This window comes from Juglans regia, chromosome 14, assembly GCF_001411555.2.
Source record: "Juglans regia cultivar Chandler chromosome 14, Walnut 2.0, whole genome shotgun sequence".
Taxonomy (NCBI): domain Eukaryota; kingdom Viridiplantae; phylum Streptophyta; class Magnoliopsida; order Fagales; family Juglandaceae; genus Juglans; species Juglans regia.
The window spans coordinates 14,003,774-14,030,948 of NC_049914.1; the positions used below are offsets into that span (position 1 = coordinate 14,003,774).

The 27,175-nt window shown below is 38.5% G+C and overlaps 1 protein-coding gene across 9 annotated transcripts; it reads left to right on the plus strand.

Moving 5' to 3' along the window:
* Positions 1-712: 712 nt before the first annotated feature.
* Positions 713-27,078, plus strand: LOC108990327 (OVARIAN TUMOR DOMAIN-containing deubiquitinating enzyme 12-like). 9 transcript variants are annotated; one of them, XM_035685369.1, is made up of 14 exons: positions 714-1,380; positions 1,703-1,814; positions 2,135-2,199; positions 2,289-2,547; positions 2,671-2,772; positions 2,873-3,045; positions 3,741-3,814; positions 3,971-4,025; positions 5,013-5,087; positions 5,195-5,268; positions 5,349-5,397; positions 5,858-5,942; positions 6,949-7,005; positions 10,297-10,617. In XM_035685369.1, the coding sequence occupies exons 4-14, from the start codon at positions 2,442-2,444 to the stop codon at positions 10,377-10,379; spliced, it is 933 nt and encodes a 310-aa protein (XP_035541262.1). In that variant the 5' UTR covers positions 714-1,380; positions 1,703-1,814; positions 2,135-2,199; positions 2,289-2,441; the 3' UTR covers positions 10,380-10,617. The 9 variants fall into 9 exon arrangements, with proteins under 9 accessions (XP_035541258.1, XP_035541262.1, XP_035541260.1 ...); XM_035685370.1 differs by having other exon boundaries at positions 715-1,380; positions 2,671-2,745; XM_035685365.1 differs by lacking the exon at positions 10,297-10,617 and adding an exon at positions 26,497-26,966 and having other exon boundaries at positions 713-1,380; positions 2,289-2,772.
* The last annotated feature ends 97 nt before the right edge of the window (positions 27,079-27,175 follow it).

Consider the following 27,175-nt stretch of genomic DNA (forward strand, 5'->3'; position numbering starts at 1 on the left):
AGTGTGTGTGCCATCCATACATTACCTTATTAAGAGATAGTTTTGCCACCATGCACGACACTAGTGTAATTAGTAGCCTCGGGTCTTTGAGATTAGGTTAAACTCCTCTCTTCCCCATTGGCGCGTGGACGCCACGCGCCAATACAACTACTGACCGTCGTTTGCAAGCAATTTATATAATATGCCGCATGCTATTTTTCTATATTCTTGCTTCTATCCAAAGATTGAGAGAAAAATGTAATGATACTCACATTCAATCAATCCATATCAGCAAAATGCAGTACACACTACACACCAATCTATCATGACTTTTGGTTGTGGTATCGCATTTTGACATTCGGATTGTTTCAGAAGTGCTCTAAGTGGCTCTCCGTTGTAAGTAATGGATGAGTGCCAAGTCGTTGGCCCAAAATCTCACATTTTTACTTCTAATTTTTTTGTTGTATTAGCTGAATTGAAATTATTGTTGGGACCTCTAATCTATTTGACTATATTATCTCGTAACTATTATATATATATTTATATTGTAATATGCTCACTTAAAAAAAAAGGAAATTTTAGCTTTAGCTTTCATATTCTTCAAAAAAATAAATTAGAGCCTATGCTTTGTTGGTATATCTGGTTAAATGAGTCATGTCCGTTGATATTTGTTAAAAAGCCACCATCATCTAACGTGGTAGTCTTCTCTCATCCCATAAAATCACTTCACTTTTTTCATTTAATTTTTTTTGGGGTTTGGAATCACATTATTCGTACGAATATTTTGCACAGATTTGCTTGCAGGTTTTTGGAAGTTGTTGTGTACTGCGTACAGTTCATGCACATGGCGTTTTGAAAGTATCTATGATAATTGGAGTACTTTTTATTCTCCATTGATAGTGCCTTCCCGCCGTAGCAGTCCCAGAGTGAGTGAGAGAGAGAGAGAGAGCGAAAACCGGACGGCGAATCTCTCTGTCTTGTGTATATTTGTAAGTTTGTGAATCGGTCAACGTCAGGGTCTTCAAGATTCGCTCCCCAGACTCTGAAACACTGACCGAAACCTCGTGACGTTCGTCACTTTTGCCGTTTTGGCCCTTTACTCGTTCGCTCGCTCGCTACCGACGAACACTCAGTGCTTAAAAATATTCTCTCTATTGATGGATTATTCCGTGGCGTCTCGAACCCGCTTTCCCAAATTATTCATATAATATAACCAAATTCTCTTTAATTATAAAATATTTTTGTTAAGCTTGATCTTAATTAAATTATTCTCTCTGTTTTGTTTTTTTGTAAGAAAAAAAATAATGTTATTGTTTATTTCTTCAACATTTGGATCTTTTCTTGCTGGGTCTCGATCAGCGTTACAGACATGATCTGGATGTTATTCGATTCGGATAGAAGGTGAATCGCTTCTTCATTAATTGAGATTCCATTGGATTGAACTCTATTTGTTTTTTTCTCTTTTTTATTTGCGATGTGGAGGGAAGATTTGTTTGACGAAGTGCAATGTGAAGTTGAAGATTCCTTTGATGAAAAATAATGCTGTGTTTGCTTGCCGAGAACTTGTAGGAAAGAAAATGAATTATATATATATGCTATTGATTTTTTTCAGTATTTATTTTTATCTCAGTTTGATAACTCAGGACTTAAATCTCTTTTACGTTCGTATTGAAGATCATTTATGTTTTGGTTTTGATTTTGTTCTTACTTTTACTTTGTTAAGGGCATTCCGATAGAGATATTTGGAAAGCTCCATTTCGATCCCGTGACCAGTAACTTGTTTTAGTGGTTACTTCAACTCGACCGGCTTTCTGGAACCCGGCGGATCTATATAGGTATGACCATTTTATTATACCAATGAGCTGCTTTGAGTACTTAAATCCTGTGGTTTCTTTCTTGTTCTTTCTTTTTATTTGTTTATGCCCGTCACTATGCATGCTCAAGTGCATGTAAGGATTATAACTTATCAAGTGGAATGCTTTGGCGGAAACTTTTTACCTGATGAATCTTGGAATGCAAGTCTCTGCCTTTGTGATGTGCCTTTTTGGCTCGCACAAACTGATTATATACTTACTGGTTTCGTACAATTCTCTTCATGACCATTCTTGTTGGACAGAAATTTTATTCTGAACGTGTATCTGATAACGTCTTGCAGGTAAAACGGCATCTTGTATTTCCCAGTACACCAAAAGAAAAGAATTGTGGATGACCATAGAATCTGTTGGTGTTTATTTTTGTTCTTTTGATATTTGTTAAAGCAATTCTTTTGATTTCTTGCTGTAAAAGGTGTTATGTGATGTTTGTTTCAGAGGGAAATGTCTATGACGCAACTTACAATGGATTAACTATTGCCTATAAGTAAAGGTTACGCTATTAACCTCTAATTTCGAAGGTTGTTTTTGGGATTAGACCTTTCTGGTTGGTGTGACACAATCGGAGCTAAGAGCTTACATACATTGCATATGACAACATACGAGCAAGATCCTGATGTTCTTCAGTGGGGTCTACAGCTCTTTGACAGTGATCCATACTCTAGTTGTGGATATTATGGCACCATTATGCAACAAGGTGATGTGGATCATTATCATGGACATTATTTTGAAGGAGATAATTATGATACAGAATGTAGCAATATAGAAAATGATGAACTTATTGCCCAAGCTCTTCAAGAAGAACTATCACAACTTGCAGTCGTAGAAGCACCTGGATCTCCAGATGAAGAATTGGAGCGTTTGCAATTATCTGCTATCTCACAGGATTGGCTTGGTCAGTCTATGAAAAACTGTGGCTCTGGTATTGCTAAGTTCAATCATTTGAAGCTAATTATCTGATTTGTTTGTGGGTTGTGTGCCTTGCTGTTGTATATTGTGCTTATATTATTTGGGAATTTTAGGTCATGAATGTGGCCAGGAAGAGGATGATACTATGAGACCTTCTACTTCATGTTCTAGCCCTGATGAAAACTCATACTGTGGGGATGAGCGGTCATATTCACTAGAGTTGATGGATGAGTATGCTTTTGATGGAGAAGTGGGAAAAAGGTTGACTCTGATGGTTCCTGTTCCTGTAAGTGTAGCATATATAGGAGTTGTAGTTATCTTTTTCTTCCTGCCGAATATTTGAGGGCTTTATGAGACTTTCAATTTATGCTACTGCTGCTATTTTGATTTACATAGTTAGCTTCTATGTCATATGAAGAATCCTTTGGTCTTGCATGTTGATTTTGTAAAGCTACTAAGTTCTGACCAGTTGTAATACAGGTTTTTTGCACGTGTTGAGTTAGACACTGTCTGGGAATAATATATTCTGCTGTTTCATATCTCTTAGTTCAGTGACCATATAGTGGAATGATAACTATTGACCCCTTACAAATGAATGTCCTAAGGCTATATTTATTTTTCATTATGACCAAATGACATCTTCCCCCCAAAGCAAGGGTTTGACAGTGAGGTCACGAATTCAATCCCTTACGATTTTTCAGGGGTATTTACATAATAAAAATTGCTACTGGATGTATCAACTTCCCTTTTGTAAGTGCTATACATTTGACTCCTATATATGCATATATTTGCAGACTTTTCTTTCTTTTTTATTTTTTTATTTTTTTTTGGGGTGGTTGGTTATTGTGTATAAGATTTTGAAGACTCCTTCATGGTGACATACTTCTTTTTCCAGCCTGAAGGTAGACAAAGGGTACATACTAAAACAGACCGTATATAGTTTATACTCTTAAATCTTGTCTTTATTCTTTATTTTTGCAGCATGTACCAAGAATTAATGGGGAAATACCCTCAGTTGATGAAGAAACATTAGATCATCAAAGGCTACTGGACAGGTATTCTGTGTTTATTATATGTATGGCTGCTTTCTTCTTCTCTCTCCCCCCCTCCCCCCCTAAATTTGTAGGATCTTCTTGCGTCTGGTTTTGCAGATAAGTTTTCTATGCGAAACTAATCTGGAAATATTTTCCACCTCCTCCCCTTTTTTTTAGATTGCAGTTATATGATTTGGTTGAGCATAAAGTTCAAGGTGATGGTAACTGTCAGGTTAGCTTGTTCTGCCATGGCAAGCATGCTTTAGATTGTATGTTATTGTGATGTCTTATGTCTGATTTTACCAAAGGCTTTGTTTACATTACCATAGAAAGTAGAGTGGTGAGTTATGGTTCTGAATTTCTATTTCTTTTTACATTTGTTTTGGAATTCTATGAGAACATGTTACGAAATTTACTTCAACTGTCATGGATAAGTATAATCTAATATGTTGAGTTCTGTTTTACTTTCATTCTCATCATTGACCTGTATGCTGGTGTTTTTACATTTCTTTTTGCAAATTGATGATTTGGCTTTTATTCTTCACTACTGATGTTTATACAAATAATTATATGTGTAAAAACTAGTTGCTTGTGTCTTGTCTTACAAAAGAATTGATTTATTTTATATGGTTTTTGTTGGTATCAATACAAAGTCCTAAATGATATTAATATGCTGGACTTTGTTATTACGGACTGATGGAATCCATGGTGTCTCTAGAAGTTCACATGATAAAAGGAAAGATTACCTGCCTATCCAAACTTTTGCATTAGTTGCATCTTGTCCTTGCTCTATGAGTTTGCTTACCATAAAAAAAGTGCTTCTGGATTTTTAAATTCCTTCGTACTCCATTCATATGAATTCCAGTTTAAAACTGAATGAAAATATTTTATGTTTTCGTTAGCACGGCAGTAAATGATGCGATTTTTGTGCCCAATTATATTTGCTGTCTTTTTTATTCATGTATAGGCCTTCAAGTGGGCTGATGATTTATAAGCTTTATTGCACTACGATTCACTTCTAATATAATGAGCCCCATCAGTGATTTACGAACCAAATTTGACAAGTATCAATTCAGAATGTCTACCAAAATGCATGTCTCATTTTACACTTGCTTGTTCTTTAGTTCATTTTAAGCCTATTATAGTCAAACCTGAATACTTATTTATTATGGTGGTTGATTACTTACACGATGTCCCTTACATTCCTTGATATTTCCAGTTCCGAGCTTTATCGGATCAATTTTATCGAACTCCTGAGCACCACAAATTTGTGAGAGAGCAAGTTATAAATCAGGTTGGCCATTATAGTAGTAAATTGGTTTTGAAAGCGTGAGTTAGAGTTTATTGGGTTAAATTATTGTTGCGATACATATTTATGTTGTGATATTTTGAATGATACAGCTTAAATCTTACCTGGAGATTTATGAGGGATATGTTCCCATGGCTTATGATGACTATCTGGAGAAGATGTCCAAGTATTTTCTTCTCCTTTAAGTTGACTTTCTGATTTGTTCTAGAATATATTTTGACATTCCTTTCACTTGGATGAAAATAGGAGTGGTGAATGGGGTGATCATGTAACTTTGCAGGCTGCTGCAGATTCGGTATGCTTGAATGACTTAACATTTATTGTAGTTATGATGGATTTGTCTGTTTTCTTTTTTTTTTTTTGCCTTTTCTTCGTATCCCTTCGCCTTCCCTTTCCTTATAGATGTTACAATTGATCTAGCTTGCATTGTTTTGCTTTTGTCTTTCAACTTTATTCCAACCTAATATTGTAAACTGGTATGTTGAAATTTGCCTTAGGTCCATTATGGAGGTCAATTTACCCTGTGTACTTGTTATATCTGGAAATCCTATTTCTCCCTGCTAAACAAATTACACTTCAATTTCTCTTGATTATATGAAATTGTATGTCTTTTATTAGTTACTTTAAATCTTTAAACATTGAGTCCGTTGGGCTTTAAATTGTTTCTGCTTGTTTTAGAATTTCAATTATGGGCATAGTGCTCACTGTTTGAGTAGATATGCTTCTGTCTAATGCATTTAGTGATCTATTTGCAGTATGGTGTTAAAATATTTGTGATAACATCTTTCAAGGACACCTGCTACATTGAGATTCTTCCTAATGTTGAGAGGTCAAAGCGAGGTACCCTTCATGGAGTTATCAAATTCCAATTGTAAATATTAGAAAGTAGGAATAAATCTATATTGGTGCACTGCTTCAATGATAAAGTGGGCAAATGGTGATAGATATCTAACAGTACATATAATGTTTCGAAGTAATGTATAATAATGTCACTGTAGTCGAGAATGATATTTGCTGGAAAAACCTGATATCCTAGTATGTTCCTATGACCTCCCCTTGCCATAGACCTTTCTATATAATTATTAGCAATGCCAACCATGAATTTTTATTTTCCATTCTGTTTTCCCATTAAAAGGAAACGGATGTGGTATCTCCCTAATTACTAAAATTTTCAAACTGTTTTGGGCACCATGTGTTGGAGTCCATGGTTTGCCTTTGGTATGAAGGTAAAACAAATTTCTTTGGGACACCTTACCTTGTTGGAACACTGACTTTGCATTTGTGACTTGCCTCCCTTCAGCCATACACATGGGCAATGCTCACCCCAGTGGGAATTATGTTGTCAATGCCCTATGCCTTGTGCACTTCCATTGCTCATTCATGGGCCCCTTGCCATATGTCAGCCCTTTTGCTCTACAGAAAAAGATATTTCATCATTTCAATTGTATATTCTCTGAAGGAATGCTAACTGAGAAGGACGTGGATGGGTTTAGGCTTCATTTTATCAGTGGAAGTCATTTTATCAGTGGAAGTCATGTTTTCCTAACAGAAAACTATATCCAATGCTGCAAATAGATTCTTTGTTTGATGGACTAGCCATATTTTTTTTCATTTCTTTCTCCCGACTTCTCAATTGCTGAGTATAATTTCATGTGCGAGAAACCCTTCTGAGCAGTTTTCTCATTCTTTTGATTTTTCCCTTTTTATTTTAGTTTCAACTTAGTATTTCCAAATGGCTAAAAAATTAAAGAAAAAAAAATCTCATCGTTGTTTAATCTTGTTGCTTAGTGATGTGCATTGAGATGAGGATGATTCTTATTTATTTATTTATTTTTTATTTTTGCAGTAATTTGTTTGAGCTTTTGGGCAGAGGTGCACTATAACTCAATATATCCTGAGGGAGGTAAAGATTAAATGATCTGCGGTTTTTAAGTATTTTTTTATTGCATAGAGATTATTTATGAATAAACTAGATACATTTAAATTTTTCTTCCTCTGGATACAACTTGCTATATTCTACTAACTCGAGATTAATCCAACTATTCTGACACGTTGGTCTGTGTTCCGAAAAAAGGTGGGTTGAATTGGGAAGCTACAGTTTTTTCAACATTGCATCAGGTTCATATTTGTTGACCAAACTTGATTAATTGATCACAATGCCCTATTGGTTTTTGAAGAAACTTGAAAGAACTGATAACCCAGATCTTTAAATGTCAGTAGACTCAATTAGGATGAAACAAAATTGGAACTTGTTTGATTAGGTTAGCTATGAAGAGTAGTGCTATGAATTGGCTTGCCAAACGGAGATGACAACCACTTCTTTCGTTTGATGGAAAAAAATTAGGATTGTATTCGAATTAAGTAATGCTGAATTTGAACAAGATTGCTCCAGTTCGAATAACTTATTTAGTAGTCCGAACATGGCTTGAACTCCAATAAGGATTGAATATTCTTGTTTGAATTCGGCTTCGTAATATTAGTTATGTTCGCGTTCGAAGAAAAGCAAACAAATGAGATTGAGCTTGATGTTTTTTTTTTTTTCGAAAAATTTGATTATTTTGTTTAATTGATGTAAAAAGTATAAAAAGTCCGCAATAAATTTTAACTATTTATACATTTAAACAAATAAATGTATAAATAAATGTATAAACAAATAAAGTTATTATATATTGTAGTGTCAGTATATAATATGTAACTACAAGTTATAAGTGATAGTTATAACTTTCAACATATGTTATCATTGGTCTAACGTATAGTAAGTTATCATTGTATTTCACATAGTAAATTTTTTTACAGGTGAAATAAAACTTTATTGAAAAAAGAAAATAGGTGTAGCCCAAGCACAAAGGAGATTTACAACGAGAATACCTAGTTACAAGTAACGACTAGAAATGGATACGAGGAAATCATGAAAACTAGCCCCATAAAAAAAAATGACAGTAGACCATAAAAATTTTGTGTTGAAGAGGAATCTTTTGATCTCATCAAGGAATGTTCCCAATCTTTTAAGCACTGACCATTTCTCCATCCAAAGGCATCACATTAGATGTAGAGGAATCATTTTCCATATAAGGGCAATTTGGGGGTTGCCCTGAAGTCTTCTCCAACACACCAAAATGGCCCACCATCCTTTTGAGCATTATCAATGCCAATCCCTAGCCACCTCACAATGTGATAATAAATGATCCATGGTTTCACATTTTTCTTACACATATAACACCAATCAATAACAAAATGTCCACATTTCCTTCGAATATAGATGGTAAGGATTTTCCCAAGGAAAGCAGTCCGGCCAAAGAAAGCTACCTTGGGGCACTTTACATCTCCAAATGCACTTCTAAGGAAAAAAGGTTGTGGTTTTGAACCGACAGAGCTTTGTACAAAGAGTGAACTGTGAGTCTCCTACTCCTAACTTGAGTCCAGATCATCCCATCCACCTCAGCATTACCAACGATAATGGTGCACAACAAGCTGAAAAAATCGGATATGGAACCTAGTTCCCAATCCTTAGCTGGTCTAATAAAAAAAAAATTCATTGAAATGAGCTACTAGAGTTATCCATCGTCTCTGCCATCGAAGTGTCCTATCACGAGCAGTCCGGTAGTGTAGGGAATGCGATTATGAGAGCCCTATCTCCACACCGAGTACCATGCCAAAAGCACACTCTTGAACCCACACTGACCTCAAATCTGCAATATCTAGAAAAATCCCCTATCCATTTCTAATATTTTCCCACAACTCCACTCCATGCGTGCCCCTAACTTCATTAGAACACCACCCCCCTTTCGCTCCCATACATAAGAGTAAGTAATGACCCTCCAAAAAGCCTCCTTCTGATGATACCACCGCAACCATTTTCAAGGAGGCCATTATTAAATAACCTCAAATTACGGACCCCCCAACCCTCCTCTAGAAACCGGGAAGCAAACCTTGTCTCAACTAACAAGATGGAACTTGGCCTCATCTCCAATTCCTCCCCACAAAAAAGCACGTAAAATCTTTTCAATAAGACCTACCACACTAGCAGGTATGGGAAATAAAGATAGGAGATATGTGGGGAGGTTAGAGAGTGTGCTTTTGATTAAACTAATTCTGCCCCTTTTGACAAGTAGATCCTTTGCCAACCTGCCAACCTTCTCTCAATTGTTTCAATAAACTTATAATACATGAATAAATATATAAAATACAGTTATCATCTAATACATATAATGCGTATGAATATAATATATACATATATATTTATATATTATGAGCTTTAAAACGAGATCCGATGAGATGAGTCAAGCTTATATGAACTTTGTTAATGAGTCTAAAATGAGTTGAGCCAAACATATATAGATTTGACTCATTATATGTTGGACTAATATTAGCGTTCATGAACAATTCATTTATTAAATGAATCGAGCTTGAACTGAGTACATACAAGACAAGTTTGAGCTGGTCATGAATGGCTATGCTCATTTACAGCCCTAGAAGAAATAAAACTTTATTGAAAACAATCAAGTAAAAGAAACAAAATAAAAAGGAGGTAGTAAGGTAAAAGGATAATGGTTTAAGGTAAAGTTAATACATTGAAAATTGTATTTACCATTGGGGAGGATTGATTTAACACCCTAGCTTTTTGCATAAAGTTGCTATTGTTTACTGTCTTCTCTAACTTGGGTTTAAGTAGTACTTGATGCAAATGTCCACCTAATGAAAGTCTAAAAAGCTCTATTATCACATTAACAAGTACCACAAAGACAAAAGCTGAGGTTGTCCTTCAAGCGAAACAAGAAATGGTTCTAATTGTGTACGTACCATGGCCACAAGAAAACCTTCAGATTTCCATTTTAGATACTGGTACGTCACGGCTCTCTTGCCTGCTAAATGCAGTATCATATGAGAATAGACACTGATTTTTTTATGAACACACCGATGTGGAGCCTTGTATTTAGCTTAGTTGAACAATTTCTTGAATATAGCCTTTGCTAGGCAGCCCTAGATAGTTACTGCAATAAGTATGATTAATGTTGCTATTGCAAGATGCACCTAAAGCTTTATTTAGTAATTGGAGTCTTTTATGTTATACACCGGTGTGGGATTATAGCTGGCTTTGTTTACGGAGTTGATTGTTAGTTACTTGTGGTAAGCTTTATTTAGTCCCATCAAGATGGTTTTCAGATCACGTCATCTTTCTGTATTGGTCATCCAGATGTGCCAGCATCCATGATTAAGAAGAAGAAAAGAAGGTGGATGCTAAGAAATAAGCATTTGGAATCACCAGATCAAGGCTGAATGATAATAATAGACTTCTCGCTATTACGTTCTGGTTGATACCTTTCTCTCAGTTGCGCCCTAATGATTTTCCAGCCATCTTACCGTACTTTTTGGCTGGGTTCCTTCCAGATTGATTTGAAGGCATGAATGGTGCCATGCCTAGGCCTTATCTGTATGCTGCTGATGCGACTCCATACCTGCATTTTTTCAAAAAAATCGTTTTTATTGTGAAATTCTCCTTTTTGTTTTGTTACCAGTGCAGTTGCCCTGCTATTTTTGCCTTCTGCTTTTTCAAATCTATTCCAGCTTGTGCACAAAATTCTTAGAACCTTGCGTGTGCCATTTTTTTAGGTCACATTTACGGTTTGAGAATTGATAATGACAGGTAAAAGCGTATTTCTGGGTTTATTAAGAGAAACCAGTAATGAAAGAAAACATTTATAGAAGTTGAAGTTAATTGGTTGATTAACTATGTATGTACGTTGGGTGCAAGCTGACTTGCTTATACAGCTTTTTTACTTAGGAACAATAAGATCCAAATGCCTGAAACCTAAGTTTACAACTGAAAATAGTGTTCAGTAGTAATATGGAACAAGGTCAATATTAAGGAAATTTTGGGGAAATTGACCTAGGAATGATTAAGAAAGTAGAGAATTTATTAGATTGGATCAGGAATAAAAATTGGAATTGTTCATTAATTCAGTTTTTTGGAACTGCTTGCCTCTTCGAAGTTTTTATTTTGATGGGTAAGATTAGTTTCGTTAAACTAATGAAATAGGCGATGTCGAAGTACATAGGGAGTATACAAAAGAAAACATCTAGTTACATTCAAGAAGCCAGAAAATAAATCAAGAAAATCATGAACACTAGGTCTATTAAGGATGATAGCAGAAAACCAAAGAAATAAAGTGTGCACGAAGAGGTTTCTAAGTTCATCCAAAGTGCATTCTCTATATTCAAAACTTCTATAATTCCTTTCAAGTCATATGCATCACATAAGACATAAGGGAATCATTCTCCAAACTGCAGCCACTTGGGGACTACCTTGGAGACATCTACCACCCTCATAGGTATCATTCATGCAATTCTAGTCCTATTGAATATCTCATCTTAGAGCACCTTTGTCACCTCACAAATGATTCATGGGTTCACAGTTTTTTTTAGTTTACACAGCTAACACCAATCACTAAATTAAGTAAAATGATAGACGAGATGCCCAACCATGAGATTCTATTGTTATGTAGAACGGTACAAAGTAAAGAAAGGAAATACAATTTTGGAATATGCATGGAATTTCAAGAGAGTATCTTTACAATAAATAACTGCTATAACTGCTATATTGCTTAGGATTCTATCAATCAATAGGATTACAGATCTGCTATGAAGAGGAAGGTGTTGACTCAAGTGCGTAATCTTCCATATGCGACTTCCTCTGTATCAGGTGGTTGCCCATCATGGGCTGTATAATTCATAGTTCCTATATTAGACCCAAGTGCAAGAATCTTGGCTGAGGGATTCACATTAACAGCCCCACTCAAGTTGAGGGGGGCTAGACACACCATGAGTTTGGACTTCAAATTGAGAGAGGAAGAGAGTCCTATTGTAAATAAATTAAGAAGTTGATCCTGAGTAGAAATGAATTTGAGAGCAATATCTTCATTTAAAAAATCGCCTGGAATAAAATGATAGTTCACCTCTATATGTTCAGTATGGACATGAAAAATTGGATTTGAGTCTAAGGCAAGTGCACTAATGTTGTCAACACCAAATGATAGATGGAGAATGTTATGCAATTCGAAGTTCTTTAAACATCTGCAACAAGAATAGTTCGATAGTTTTGACTACCATTGAGTGATTTTCCCTTCAGGACTTGATCTTGAAGCAACATATTGCTTCTTAACACCCTATGAAATTAGAGAGGAGCCAAAAAAATACACCAAAGCCAGAGGTGGAGCAGCAATCATCTAGGCTACTGGCCTAATCGGAGTCATGATAAGCTATGAGAAGAAGGTTCCTTTTAGTATAAAGCAAGCCGTGCTCAACTGAGTCTTACAAGTAATGAAGAACACGTTTTGTAGCTTGCTAATGAGTTGTAGGGGGAGAATGCAAATTTTGACATAGCCGGTTAATAGAATATGCTATCTAGGGTTGAGTTAATGTGCAATATTGAATGACGCCTACTACATTTTGGTACTCAGACGGATTAGATAAAGGCTCACCATCGAGGCTCGGCAATTTAGCACCACTAGCACATGGTGACTTGGAAGGCTTGGTGCCAAGCATGTGCACACAATAAAGTAAGTCCGAGATGTATTTGACCTAATAGAGATGGAAACTATCATGAGTCCCAAGTAACTTGAATTCCTAGAAGAATGAAACTAAATTGAGTAAAATTATTAGGACGAGATGCTAAGATGAGTCCTAGTTTCCTTAAGCAGGACTCGGGCGTGATTGACTCTCTTCCTCCGACGTTATGCCAGAGTTTGTACCTGCATCAAATCTTATGGTCTCGAGAACGAAATCATAGGTAGGTTAGGTGGTTATGATAAGACTACTAATGAGAGATAATGCTACCAAATATGCTATGAAAACCTTTTATGTAAATACTAGAAAAAAATGTATATGCTTGGAGAGGAATCACCATCCCTTTTATAGCTATGTGCATCCTCAAAATCTAGCAAGGAATCACTCTCTCAGTTAAAACATAAATAATATATATATATATATATATGTATATAATAATTACCCTCTCTTTATGCAAAATAGATAGAACATATTAGTAATATTATGGCGAGGAGTAACCCATCTCCATATAAGTAGAAAACCCGTAAAAAATTAGTATTTGGTCTATTTAAGCCAAGTAATATTCTTTTGCCACACAAGTGCTCATTACATAGATAATTGCTCATAAGCATTCATTCGTCACATAGGCTTTCATTTGCCACACATGTGCGCGCACACACATACTTGTTGTATTGGGGATACTGTAATGCCCGTCCTTGTGGTGGGATTTTTTACAAAATATTTTTATAAAAGGACGATGGGAATTACCGTCTGATTTAAAACTTTTCACTTGCGTACCCAGGGTACGAGACTCCACGTTTATAAAATGAAATGTGCTTTGGGATAAAAGAGATTTACAGCGGAAAACATTAATTTTTACAATAAAAGGTCTCTCGTACATTTAAAGCTCGTGCATAGACTTCCGTGCTCTTCCCCATGGGCCGTGTCCGTCCCGATCATACAGTTCCTGTGGGGGGAGGGCATGCATAAAAACTAAAATGAGTCGAAGACTCATAAGCATTACTTCATACAGTTAAAATATAACAATATAGGTTTTCATTCATGCATTCATCATATGTACATAGTATTATGTGCATGCATACGTGTCATACGTGCGTTCTTTTGAAACGTCACTGGACCGAGTTTTTCTCTTTTAAACATGGGCATCCTTTTCGTAAAACGTTTCTCCTGTCAGTGCCTTCATTTCTTCAAGAGTTCGTGCATGTTTACGTGTATACGTGCATTCTTTTGAAAACGTCACTGGACGGGGTTTTTCTTTCAAAAGGCTTTCCTTTCTTTAAAACGTGTCCCTCGTCAGTGCCTTCATTTCTTAAATGTTCGTGCATTCATGCGTTCGTACATGCATGCATACATCCATTCGTTCTTATCACTTTCATAGGCCAGTACACATTGTTACGCCCCGCGTGTTGGGGTTAGCGGTCTTTCTTTGGACCCGGATTCCGCCCATGGCCACTGGTTGGGAATCCCTTTCATAGGGGCAGCACTGGGTGCACTTCCAGTACTACTTACTTGGCATTGCAATCTGCCCATTCATTGGTACCCTTTTCATTCATTCATGTGCCCATTACGTATCTTCATTCATTTCATGCTTTCATGTCTTTCTTTGCTTTTCATTTGTTCGTTCATGTCAGTTCGAAAGAGCTGGAGCTTTCATTCAGTTCATTTTTTCCTTTAACAGTCATTTCATGAGAAAACATTTCTTTTCATGGGAAAACATCGTTTGGGGCGTAAGCCCAAAAATCGTCTTTTCCTTTTTCAGTTCATTTCAATCTTATCATTTCTTTAACAGTTCGTTCATGGAAAACGTCATTTAAGAACATACATAGGCTTAAACGCCAACTTTCATGACATCCATAAGCGTCACCTTGAACGTCGTCAATCATGGCATCCACAAGCATCATCTTGTGGCGCACATGAAAGCGTCGGTTCGTAGGATCCATAAAAGCATCCGTTGTCATGCATTTTCATCAGTTTGTGGATTTTCTTAGAAAATACATATAATAGATATAGCGTATAGTCAGCCATTCACATGCGTACAATTAATACTTTGGTTGCGTAAAAAGGGGCTACCAAGGAGGGGCCGTACATACTTATATACCTTTAAACATTTAGCATTTTCTTTCTTAAAACGTCTTTCGTTTCTTTTCGTGAGCATCTTAAAGGAAAAGCGTTTCTTGTATCTTGGAAAACTCTAGAAGAGTATGAACGTAACACTTACCTGGACTCCATGCTATTTGCATGTCATGCAGTCCATTCATGTGCTTGTCAGATGGCAACCTACATGCATACACATACCTTAGCGTCATTCTTTATCTAATGCATAAGCAACTTAAACTAGAAATACAGCTACACATCACTTAGAACACTCTCCTTCTATCCGGTGCACTTACATGCCCTTTACTATGTTAAACCCTTCGGGAACCACTTACGGTCACCACATCTTCCAACTCAAAGTCTTGCCTCGAGTGCTCATCCACTAAAGCGAACCCATGATTCACCTTAGGATTAAGACACTAAGACATTCGTCTTATTCTTTTTACAACTACATTCCTACGCATGATTCCGACCGATGGAATCACGCATCCCAATCCTAGATAATACGCCCGTCACTACCTTCATGCATCTTAGCCCATACTAATCTTCATTCCCATCCATACAAGCTACACGTCTCTAAGCCAACTCTGAGGCTTAAGCACCGTGCAACTAAGCTCATGACAGATTACCCATTACATATGGTGAATTCGTCCGACACATGCGTCTACCCAGATTACACATGTACCTTACCCATTCATCACCTAAGATCAACATATGACACGTTGATCACCTACTTGTATAAACAACCATCATACTCCGATATCAACCTTCTCTTAACCCGGCTAGCATGACTCTTCACGCTACCCGTCTCTTTTGACAGTTCATCCCAACACTTAACACGACAAGACCCCATTCACAACTACGCTTTATGTCACGTCATATAGTTCGAGATTGCTCCAAAGCTACACTGTGACTTTGTCGTGTTACCCAACATTCTACTATGCCAACTCCTAACTCATCACAAGTACGGTTCCTCACGTACTCCTGTCACACCGTGACACCTCATCACGTTCCCGTTACGCCATTCCTACACTATAACACTTCACCCATCATAAGCATGACTGCCAATAACCACGTTACTTCGTGATGTTGCCTAGTCATGCTTTCGCTGCGTACTCTTACACTTATTCTGCTACTTCGTCCATCGCCAGCACGACTATCAATAGTCATGTCACTTCGTGACATTCCTCAGTCATGCTTCCACTACGCACTCTTATACTTGTTCTGCTACTTCACGCATACTCCTAGCCATAAGTTCATCATGGTGACACTTGCCACCTCAGACTACAGGCTATGCCATAACTACTTCAGGATACTGTTCCACAGTTCCCGACACTACCCATTACATTCTACGCCCATCAATCACATAACCATCCTTATCTCTACGACATGCCACTGGGAGTGTCACTGCCACGTGGAGTACATTCCACGTATACTCCCTTCACATACACCACATCATCACTATGGCATACCCGCCATATGATGCATCACTATATCACATGGAGTACACTCCTCGTGTACTCCCTTCACATGTATTACACCACATCACCATTATGGCATACCCGCCATATGGTGCATCAGTATACCATATGGAGTACACTCCTCGTGTACCCCCTTTCATACACACTACGTCACATTACCATTATGGCATACCCACCATATGATGCATCACTCCACCACATGGAGTACATTCCATGTGTACTCCCTTTACATACGCCATATTACCATTATGGCGTACCTGCCATATGGAGCATCGCTCCACCACATAGAGTACACTCCATGTGTACTCCCTTTACACGCACTATTCCGCATCACCATTATGGCATATCCGCCATATGGTGCATCACTCCACTCTATGGAGTACACTTCTCGTGTACTCCCTTCACATACCCCGTGCTACATCACCATTATAGCATATCCGCCACATGGTGCATTATTCCACCATACGGAGTACATTCCACATGTACTCCCTTCATACACATCACGCCACATCACCATTATGTCATACCCGTCATATGGTGCATCACTCCACCCACATGGAGTACACTCCTCGTGTACTCCATTTATACACACTACGCCACATCACCATCATGGCATACCCGCCATATGGTGCGTCACTATACGACATATGGTGCATCACTCCACCACATGGAGTACACTACACGTGTACTCCCTTTATACACACTACGTCACATCACCATTATGGCATACCCTCCATATGGTGCATCACCCCGTCATACGGAGTACATTCCACATGTACTCCCTTCATATACCATACCCCATACAGAGTACACTCAGCGTGTACTCTTCCCGTTCCACATTACGCCAAGAGGGTATATTTTACATATTCTCTCATTGTCTCACATTACACCACACACAAAGTACACCCAGCGTGTACTATTCCCATTCCATCTGCCACGTCACCAATACAACACATACTCCACAACCACACTACACGACACAGTCTACAATACTTCACAACACACTTCCCAATTACGCCCAACACTTCATCACACAACACCACATCACAATACCACAACTCCACAAATACCAATAGCACAGTCCACAACCTAGTCAACTAATCAATATCTAACATAATTAACGAGGGATAGAGGGTTATACCATCGACGGGATAACCTGTGCGTTGCTCGTTGATTGTCACAGCTGATGATGTCAGAAGAGTCGTAGTGGTGGCTAACCCACGTACGTTAATTGTTTAGGCGTTTGGATAGCTAGGTGTGGTCTTGGAAGGGCTCGTGGTGGCCTTGTGATGATGGCAAAGAGCGTAACACGGTGGATCTAGCCATGTACAGTGGCGGTCAACCACGCGCAGTGGCTGTCCATCACGTGCAGTGACTACCCACCACTCAAAGTGATGGTTTGGACCTAGGGTTGGGCTGAGGGGTTGCTGGTGAAGCTCATGGTGGCACTGGGGTGGCACCACGATGGCTCACGGTGGAGGAAGGGGGAATGGCCGTGTAAGAGGGGGAGAAAACCCGTGAGAGAGTGAGGGAGAGTGTGCGTGCATGGGTGGCAAATCGGGGCCGTGGATGGTCGGGATGGCTTGGTGGTGGCTTGAGGAGGCTGAAGGTGGCGGTCATCTGTCGTGGGTGGCGGCGTACGGTGGTGGGAGGCGTGCAACCCGTGCGTGAGAGAAGGGGAAGCCCGTGCGTGGAGGAGGGGCTTCTGGCCATGGGTCACGTGGAGGAGGAAGGGGGAGGAAGGGGAGGTCCATGGCAGTGCTTGGTGGCCGTGGGTACCGTGTACGGCGGTGCTAGAGGCAGCACACGGTGAAGCTGTGCGTGGGTCTCTTGTGCGGGTGACGGGGAAGGTGGCTACATGGGAGGGCCTGAGCTCGCTGGAGGGTGATGGTTGGTGGAAGAGGAAGCTGCCGTAGAGGTGGTGGCGCACGACGGCGCAGTAAGCACTAAGCCCGTTCGGGCTTTGCACTTCCGAAAGGGAGAAAGGGAGAGCGTGAGAGAGAGAGGCTGGCATGGGAGGACTCACCGGCGTGAGGTGGAGCTAGTGGTGCCGGCGGTGAGGTCTGGGGATGCACGGCGGTGCCGAGAGAGAGAGGCTGTGTACTGCGTACGCTGGGGAGAGGGAGGAGAGAGAGAGAGCTACGGGAAATGAGGGAGAAAGAGAGGGGGTCTGGGTATTTAACCCAGTCATTTCGTCTGGGGATCCACGTAACGATCTAACGGTGTATATCAAACACTAATTTGAAAATGCGTAAAACATTAACTTAATTAAAAGTGCTTAGAGGAATTAAGGTAGAATATTATTTTAAACTAACTTTAGTTTATAAAATAATATTCCTTCATCATTAATAGAATAATGATGTCTCACTTAACATATTAAAGAGAATAAAACCATTTGATTAATAAAAGCTCTCAACATAATTTAAATCCCATAATATCTTAAATAATTGAAATCATTTTAATAATGATATTAAAATGATTTCTGACAATTATAATATTTTTGGGGCTTTTCAAGAATGTTATAATTGTCGTATTGGAAATCAAACTTAGTTCAATAACATTGAAAATACTCCTTATAAATATTTTCAGTATATTTAAAACACTGGGCGTGCCTTAGAAGTCACACGATATCTTTCGAATCACGCCATCATGGTTCGACACGGATAACGTGGCTCGTAGTCGCTAGTGAGAAGGGCAGATGATCACTTAATCTCTGCCATTGGGATTTGCTTATGTCATAAAGAAGGAACGTACGTCAGAAAGAAGAAGCGTACGTAAGAAGGAAGGAGCATGGTATCACAGATACTGCTCTACTTGGCCAACCAACTTGAAGACAATAGCACGTGAGATGCTGAGGGATCCCATATCCCGACTATCAGGTGAGGCTTAATACGACATCGTTCCACCCCACTCCCCACGAGGCATTCTCCTTGTGTAATATACGTGGTAACGTGTTGCAGAATGGTCACGTGGAATTCTTCGTTCCGTACCATGAATAGAGACTCGTGCCATCTACTACTCACACACACACACCCTGATATCCAGGGTTCCCACACAGGGTCTCAACGTCAGGTATAGAAAACAATGAAAATATCGAAAACATTGATTTCTGATGAGGGAGAAGTTACATTGTAGAATAAGGGAGAAGTTGTAGAAATAATGCAATACCTCTTACACACAACATTCACCACACATTACCCATTACTGTCTTAGAAGCTAACTTGCATTCCTATGTCGGAAGTTCTCTTGTTGCTTCTCTACTCCTTGCTTTTCACATCAGTCGTCTTCTCAAGTTTTTTAGTGAATAAGGTCTCAAAAGTAAGATCTTGTTCCACATCTAGGTCCTTTAAATTGAGTGAGATTGTCAGATGTCCTTTCTGACATATCTCTGATCCTAGGTATGCTTGGATAGGGGTCCATCATCCCTATCTGGTCATGCTGTAGGATGACAGAGATAGATGACCTGGGTATGATTAGCACACCCTTATGGTATGCCAACTCCTCAGTCCTTCCTCGAATGAGGGTTCTCCACGTGGCGTTGAGCCATACTTCTAAGTTCAGATGACATGACTTGCCATGTCTTCAGCTTTCATTGTAGACTCACTCCAGATGTGACCTTTCAGATGGAGCGTGGGCTTCTGTGCACAACATTGACACCTTTTCGAGCCCTTCCGTGTTATCTTGGAAAGTTCCCTATGTATGGGTTGGTCTATCCTTGATTGTTGCTCCTTTTGGGTGAGTGATCCTTTCTCGTCTTGGGTGGGTAACTCTTCATTTGAGTTTACCAGTCACTTCAGCTCCTCGTTCTCCCTCTCACAGTAGGCGGTTTTCCTAACTTGCTACCATGGACGAGACACTCATCTCTACCTCGCTCTGGAACATGTCAGTCGGCCTTCCATGAGGTGCTTGCTCGCTCAGATGTTGGTTAAATGCATTCTGTGTCTCCTGCTGTTGATTCCTTAGACTATTGGAGTGTTCCTCATCTTTGCATTTCCTTCAACTCCACAAATGGTCTGTCTCCTTTCGCATTAGGCGGGGCCCTCACAACCATGCACTGCCAATATGTCTCTATCATCCTGCATGGCGGCTAGTGCCATAGAGGCAAATTGACGTCCCTACGTTGATCTTGTCTCAGTAGTTCTGTAACCTATACCTGAGATGTCCGTGCCTCATCGTGGGCCAAAGTATGTGGATGGAGAACTCTATTTCCAGTTTGCTAAAGAGGAGATTGTGAAATCTGTAGAACCATTCCATTTTTCCATCGTTCTAAAGTTTCTACGGCAGAGGCCCTCGTTGGATTCTATCCGGTCTTTCATTCATAACTGTTGGGGCTTATCGTGCATGCCGGTTGTTTCTACCATGAGGAGAACATGAAATGTTTTCGTCTGAATGTCAAATGAACCAGATTTCTTGAAAGCGCTCTCTCGTGAAACCTGTGAGGTGAATGGTGTTCAATATTGGGCTTTTCACTGGAAGCCTGATTTCAATGAAGATGAAGAACCATCGATGGTACCTATTTGGATAGAGCTGCCAGGGCTTCCTCCAAATTTTTAGCATAAATCTTTTCTAAAGATCCTTCATCGATTGGCCGTTACATTCAAAGGGATAATTCTACGAAATGTGCAACTCGCACGGATGGTGCACGTTTATGTTTGGAGATAGATGCTGCGAAAGATCCGATTCCTTTTTTCTGGATTGGGATGCCGGGGATGAGACTCAAACAGGAAGTGATTTACGACTCTCTCGACGTTTTGCTCAAGGTGTTAGTTGCAAGGGCACAACGTACGAACGTGTAGATTGAAGACACATAATAATGGAGAAAAAATTTGGGTACGTAAGAATGCGAAAGGTACGGATTCTAAAAAAGCAAATCAAGTCCCTGTCCCAAACGATGAGATAGATAAGGGCAAATGCTTGATGGTTGTTTCAGGCACTAAACAAGGAATTACGAGTGAGAATTTGGTTACACAGATTGAGGAATCTGAAGATCATGTCTTAATTCAAAATGAAGATAGGACAAAGGATGGACAGTCAGTACTGAACCAAGACACAGTGGAGATAAGTAGAAATGATGACAAGTCGAGTGAAGAACATATTTTAAAGGAGAGGGAGTATCAAGTGGAGGAGGTTGAAGATGATACAACATAGGGACCTGTGGAAAATAATACTGTAGTTTTGGAATTAGTTGCCATGCCTGATGAGAACGTTGTTGAAAACATTAATATGGTAGACTCTGTTTCTGAACCAGACATGGAATCAAATGTCGAAAATTTTTCGAAGCATAGAGATTATGTCACTGAAAATGAGGGAGCAGAGGTGAAGAAAAAAGGAGTTCGGAAAACTTTTGAAAAAGTTCGTAGCTCGACCTGGGTGTTAGCCTAGCCAAATAAATTTTCTTTATGATTGGTTTGGTTTTAACATGGAATATTCAAGGTCTTGGAACCTCTTGAGGTAGATTAAAGAGATTGGTTATGAAAATGAAATCGAAAATAGTTGCTTTAATGGAACCTTTTGCCTCATCTGATAAGATGCAAGACTTACTTCATTTGTTACGTATGGGTAAGTTTATTACTAATGAAAGGGAGGTTGGTAAAATTTGGGTGTTATGGTAGGGATGATATTTCAGTTCAACTTGTTTTAAGTAGTGAGCAGTTCATTTTACTTTGAATAGAAGATGACATTACAAATTTCCTATGCTGTTTTGTATATGCCAAGTGCACTATGGTGGAGAGGAGATCTTTGGGAGCAATTGAAAGGCCAGGTTCTAGGAACTGAACCTTGTATTATTGCAGGTGATTTTAATATTATAAGAGAGGATTCGGAATGCCGGGGTGGAAGACCTCATCTGAGAGCAGAAATGGAGGATTTTAATTCCTGGATTTATCATTGTGGATTGATTGAAATTAATTCTTTGGGAAGGAGGTTCTCTTGGTGTAATGGGCAGAGTGGTTTTTCGAGAAGCTGGGCAAAACTAGATAGGTGCTTCTTGAATGCTAGCTGCTTGACAAGATTTCCTAATGTGACAATCAGTTATTTACTGAGATCTACATCGGATCATTCGCACATGTTCATGGAATTTCAGTTAGATCCTTTCTCTTATGGCCTTTCTCATTTTCAGTTCTAGCAAATGTGGATAGAACATCCAGAATTTCAGCCATTTGTGAAAAAATCTGGCAGGAGGATGTGGGTGGTATAGGTTTTTTGAAATTGGCTCTCAAATTGAAAAAATTAAGGGGAGCTTTGAGAGAATGGAATAAGTAGATTTTTGGAAGGACTGAGGCTCATTTACAAGAGTTAGAAACTCAAGTAGAAACATTGGAGTCAGTTTTACAACATGAATGGGATCTGGGGACTGAACAAGAACTTGCGCTGAAACATGTGGAGTTAGTTGATTGGAGGCACCGAGAAGAGATTAGACTGGCTCAAATGGCGAAAGTTAAATGGCGTACTGAAGGAGATCAAAACTCAAAATTCTTCCATGCTTATTTATCCTACAAGAGGAAAAAGAGAGTCATGGATATGAGACTTCAAGATGACACTTATTTGAGTTCACCCGAGGAAATCCATTTAGGAGCGGTTAATTATTTTTCAAACTTTCTACAAAAAGAAACATATGGGAGTTCACCAGATTTATCTCATCTAATTTCGCCCATTATAACAATGGAGGAGAGTGAAGCAACCTGTGCCATTCCATCGATTGAAAAAGTGAAAAGTGCCTTGGATTTTATACCTTCTAATAGTGCTTCGGGTCCGTCCAGATGATTTTGGATCGGGTTTCTTTAAAAGTGTTTGGGATATCATCAAGCTGGATATCATGGCAGCAATTGCAAGATTTTTTAGAGGTGGTAAATGACCTTGATTTTATACTTATTCTTATGTGGTGTTAATACCGCAGATGGATATGTCAACTGGGTTTGATAAATTTAGACCCATAAGTTTTTGTTCAATATTTTATAAACTTTGCTCGAAGGTGATTGTGAACTGTTTGGCATCTATCGTCCCAAAAATGATATCTCTTGAACAAGGTGCATTTATTCCTAGTAGAAGTATTTTTGAAAATATCAGTCTTACTCTGGAAATGGTTCACTCTATTAATAAGAAGATACATGGTGAGAATGTGGTGTTAAAGCTGAACATGACCAAAGCATATGATCGTGTTGATTGGGATTTCCTTCTGAAGGTTAAACCTTTGGTTTTTCTAACACAGTTTGTAGCTTGATTGGTGAGTGCATCTCTACGCCTTGGTATTCTATTATGACGAACAGTACTACGAAAGGCTTTTTTCAGGGTGGTCGAGGATTGAGACAAGGGGACCCTTTATCCCCTTATTTGTTCATTATTTTGCAGGAAATTTTATCACGACTTATAAAGCAAAGTGTGGAGAAGAGTTTTGGCCAGTTTTCACAAGCCCGAGGTACTAGTTTGATCTCTCATATAATGTATGTGGATAATGTGGTCATTTTCACTAATGGAAGTCGTAACTCAATTCGATGCATTTAAGAATTTTGGCTACATATGAAAATTGGACTGGTCAGTTGATCAACAAAGAGAAAACCACTATGTTTTTCTCTAATAAAATTCCCATAACTAGAAGAAGAAATCTTAAAAGATTGACGGCTTTCTTGGAAGGTAAATTCCCTTTTAAATATTTGGGGGTTTCTATTATTTTTAGAAAACTTAAAATTGCAGACTTGGAGGAGTTGATGAGTAAGGTTTAGAAGTGGAAAATGAGACTGTTATCAGTGGGGGGAGAGTGATTTTACTGAGGCATGTCCTTGCGAGCATGGCTTTGCATCTACTTGCGGTTTTGCAGGTTCCTAAACATATTATTTATTCATTAAATAGGCTAATGAGTTCCTTCTTTTAGTGAGAAAGTGATGGAAGAGGAAAGAAAAAATGGGTTGCTTGGAGGAACATATGTAGGCTAACTGCAGAAGGAGGTTTGGGCATTAGACCTTTTGATGGGATGCAAAGAGCACTTTAGTTAAAATTTGCATGAAAACTCATGCATGAGAACTCTCTTTGGGCAAATTTTTTTCGTAAGAAATTCGTTGGGAGTAAACCTTTCATGTTACTTGGTCCTCAAAAGGGTACAAGTTTTTGGTGTATGATTGTTAAAAATATTCCTACTGTCTTGAGTAATTCCAAATGGAAACTTGAAGATGAAAATGTATTTTTCTGGTATGATAAGTGTCCGGAACAGGGGTCTAGTCTATTGCTGAAACTTTTCCAATGGTCGAGCAACCTCTATTAAAAGTCAAGGAATGCAATCTTGAAAGTGGATGGGATGTGGCTCTTTTAGAAAGGCTGGTGGGTATTGAAACAACATAGAGTACTCTCAATGTGCTTGCAAAATGTAAAGAGGGAGGATGCATGCTAATTTGGACCAAAGTTGAAAGTGGCATTTTTACCACTAAATCAGCTTGGAAATGTATTCGGGTAAGAGGTCCTAACTTGGAGGGGCATAAATGGATATGGAATAACATGCTTTCTAAAAAATTCTCAGTGCTAATGTGGAAGGCATGGCATGGTACTCTAGCAGTGGATGACATAATTAGGTGGATTGGCATTTCTCTGGTTTTGAAATGTAACTGCTGTAGGCAAGGTAAGTATGAAGATCTAAACCATGTTTTATTTGATGGGGAGGTTGCAGCTGAGGTTTGGAAAAAATGTGGTTCTTTTCTTGGCCTGCAGTTTGGAAGAACATGGCATGAAACATGCCTTAGTTGGTTTCAAAGAGCCTCAAATTCCTCTCAAATAGGTGTCATTCTGGGCTTATTACCTACTCTCATTTCTTGGAGACTATGGGGCAGAAGATGCCTTGCACATATGGAAGGCAAGGCTGAGTCAGTTCAGGTTGTATGACATTCTATCAAACACTGGATAATCGTTCTCTGTCAAGGAATTTCTAAGATTAAAAAGTTCACTCAAGCCGATTCTTACATTCTTAACAACCTAAATATTTCTTCAATTCCTATTCAACAACAACCATCTCAACTAATATCTTGGTCTAAGCCATCACAGGGTAGAGTCAAATTAAACACAGACGGGAGTAGTCTGGGGAACCTAGGATCTTCGAGGGCTGGGGGAGTGATTCGAGATATGCAGGGCTCTGTTTTGTTGGCGTTTTCAATGAATCTGGATATGGTGATAGTTCCCGAGCAGAATTGAGGGCATTACTGGAGGGTGTTAAACACTATAAGAAATTAAATTTGTCATTAGTAGATATTGAAATGGACTCAAAGGTTGTCCTGTCGTGGCTGCAAAAAACTCAATGCGGCATCTGGTATTTGGAGGATTATTGGGAGGAACTTCAAGAGTTGCTTCCAACAATGGACTATAAGATATCTCATATTTTTAGAGAAGGAAAGGTTGTTGCAGATTGGTTAGCTAGTCGGGGTGTAAGTGATGGAGATGTGGAATGGAGAAACATGCGTGAGTTACCTCCTTTGCTATGGGGCTTGATCAGAATCGATAAATGAGGTCTTCCTTCATTACGGTGCAAGAGTCATGGTGCATGGTTTTAATGATGAGGTGTATTGCAAGGTTTGAGCAGAGTATATACATGGGTCTTTCTTCATTTCGGTGCAAGAGGCATGATGCAATTCTCTAATGTTGAGATACAATGTTTTATTCTTTTACAGTTCCTACAAGTCACTTAGTGGATTGCATAGGTTGGTTTTGGTTTTCTTTTTAATTGATTTTGATACTAGGGTTGGTTTATTTTTTTCGGTTTATTTGTAAATCCAAGTGTCTGTTTTGTTACCACGGTATTCCTCTGCCATAAGTGAGACGATTGAGACTAAATGACTTTTATTCAAGCACGCCTAAAGTTGGAAGGACATTTGAAAAACCCGTACTATAAAATGTTTAAGGTAAAAGCCAAAATCTCACTTTTGAGATCAAAGACACTTGAGAACCCTTGGAGTCAAATTCTTCGAAAAAAGCAAGTGTAACAACCAGGCCCAATAATTCTGATTTCGGAATATTGATAATTTTTGTTGGGCCTAAATTATATTTAATGAGCCATATTTAATAAGCCCACGAGCAATAAATTATTTAGGTTGATTATGAGTTTTAATTATGCTCAATAACTAGGTTAAATTTCATTTATTATTTATTGAACGAGTTATATTCCTTTTAGAATTTAAAGATCAGCCATTAGAAATTTATTTCAATTTATTTGTACTATATGATGTGTTGCTTATTGAGTATTTGACTCATTTTTATATGTTTTTATATTTTAACCTTTCCAGGTGAGGATTTTTATGAGGATGAAGGTGCAGGACATGACTTAGTCCATGGTGGTGAGGCAGAGGCGTAAATAGTTTATGTTATGCCAGCTTTATGATTTCTAGTTTAATAAGTTAGTTTGATAAGTACATGAGACCACATTGTTTATATAATGCTTCTGCAGACTCTCTTTTGAATTTTAAGAATTTAATAAAGCTTGACTTTATTTAATTATGGAATCTTTTGCATCTAGCGCTTCGTTAACAAGAAAAGTTTTTAGGTCAACGTTTAGTAGTACACTGGTTCCTTGAGAACTCTAAAAATAACTTTTTTGGGGAATAGGTTGTTACAGCCAGTGATTTCAAAGGAGACAGAGAAAGGAGCAGTGTAGTGTTGCTGTAATTTTAAGGCAGTGAGGTAGGTTAGCTTTTAAGACAATGCCAAAGAATGGAGAATAAATGTTGTGTAAGGTTGTTATGGAATTTTGGCATATGCATATTTTGTAATCTCCCCATTTCTCATCATGAAATATTAAATGTTTCACCTTTATGTTTATGAATATTTTTATTTCATGTTTTCTAATATTTGAATGCATTTATTTTTGGTGCTACCTCTATGTGAATATTTATATCATTGTATGAGTAATCGTATTGTGTGTCAATCATTATGGATGAGATGGAGTTCGGACCATTCCTGTGGTGC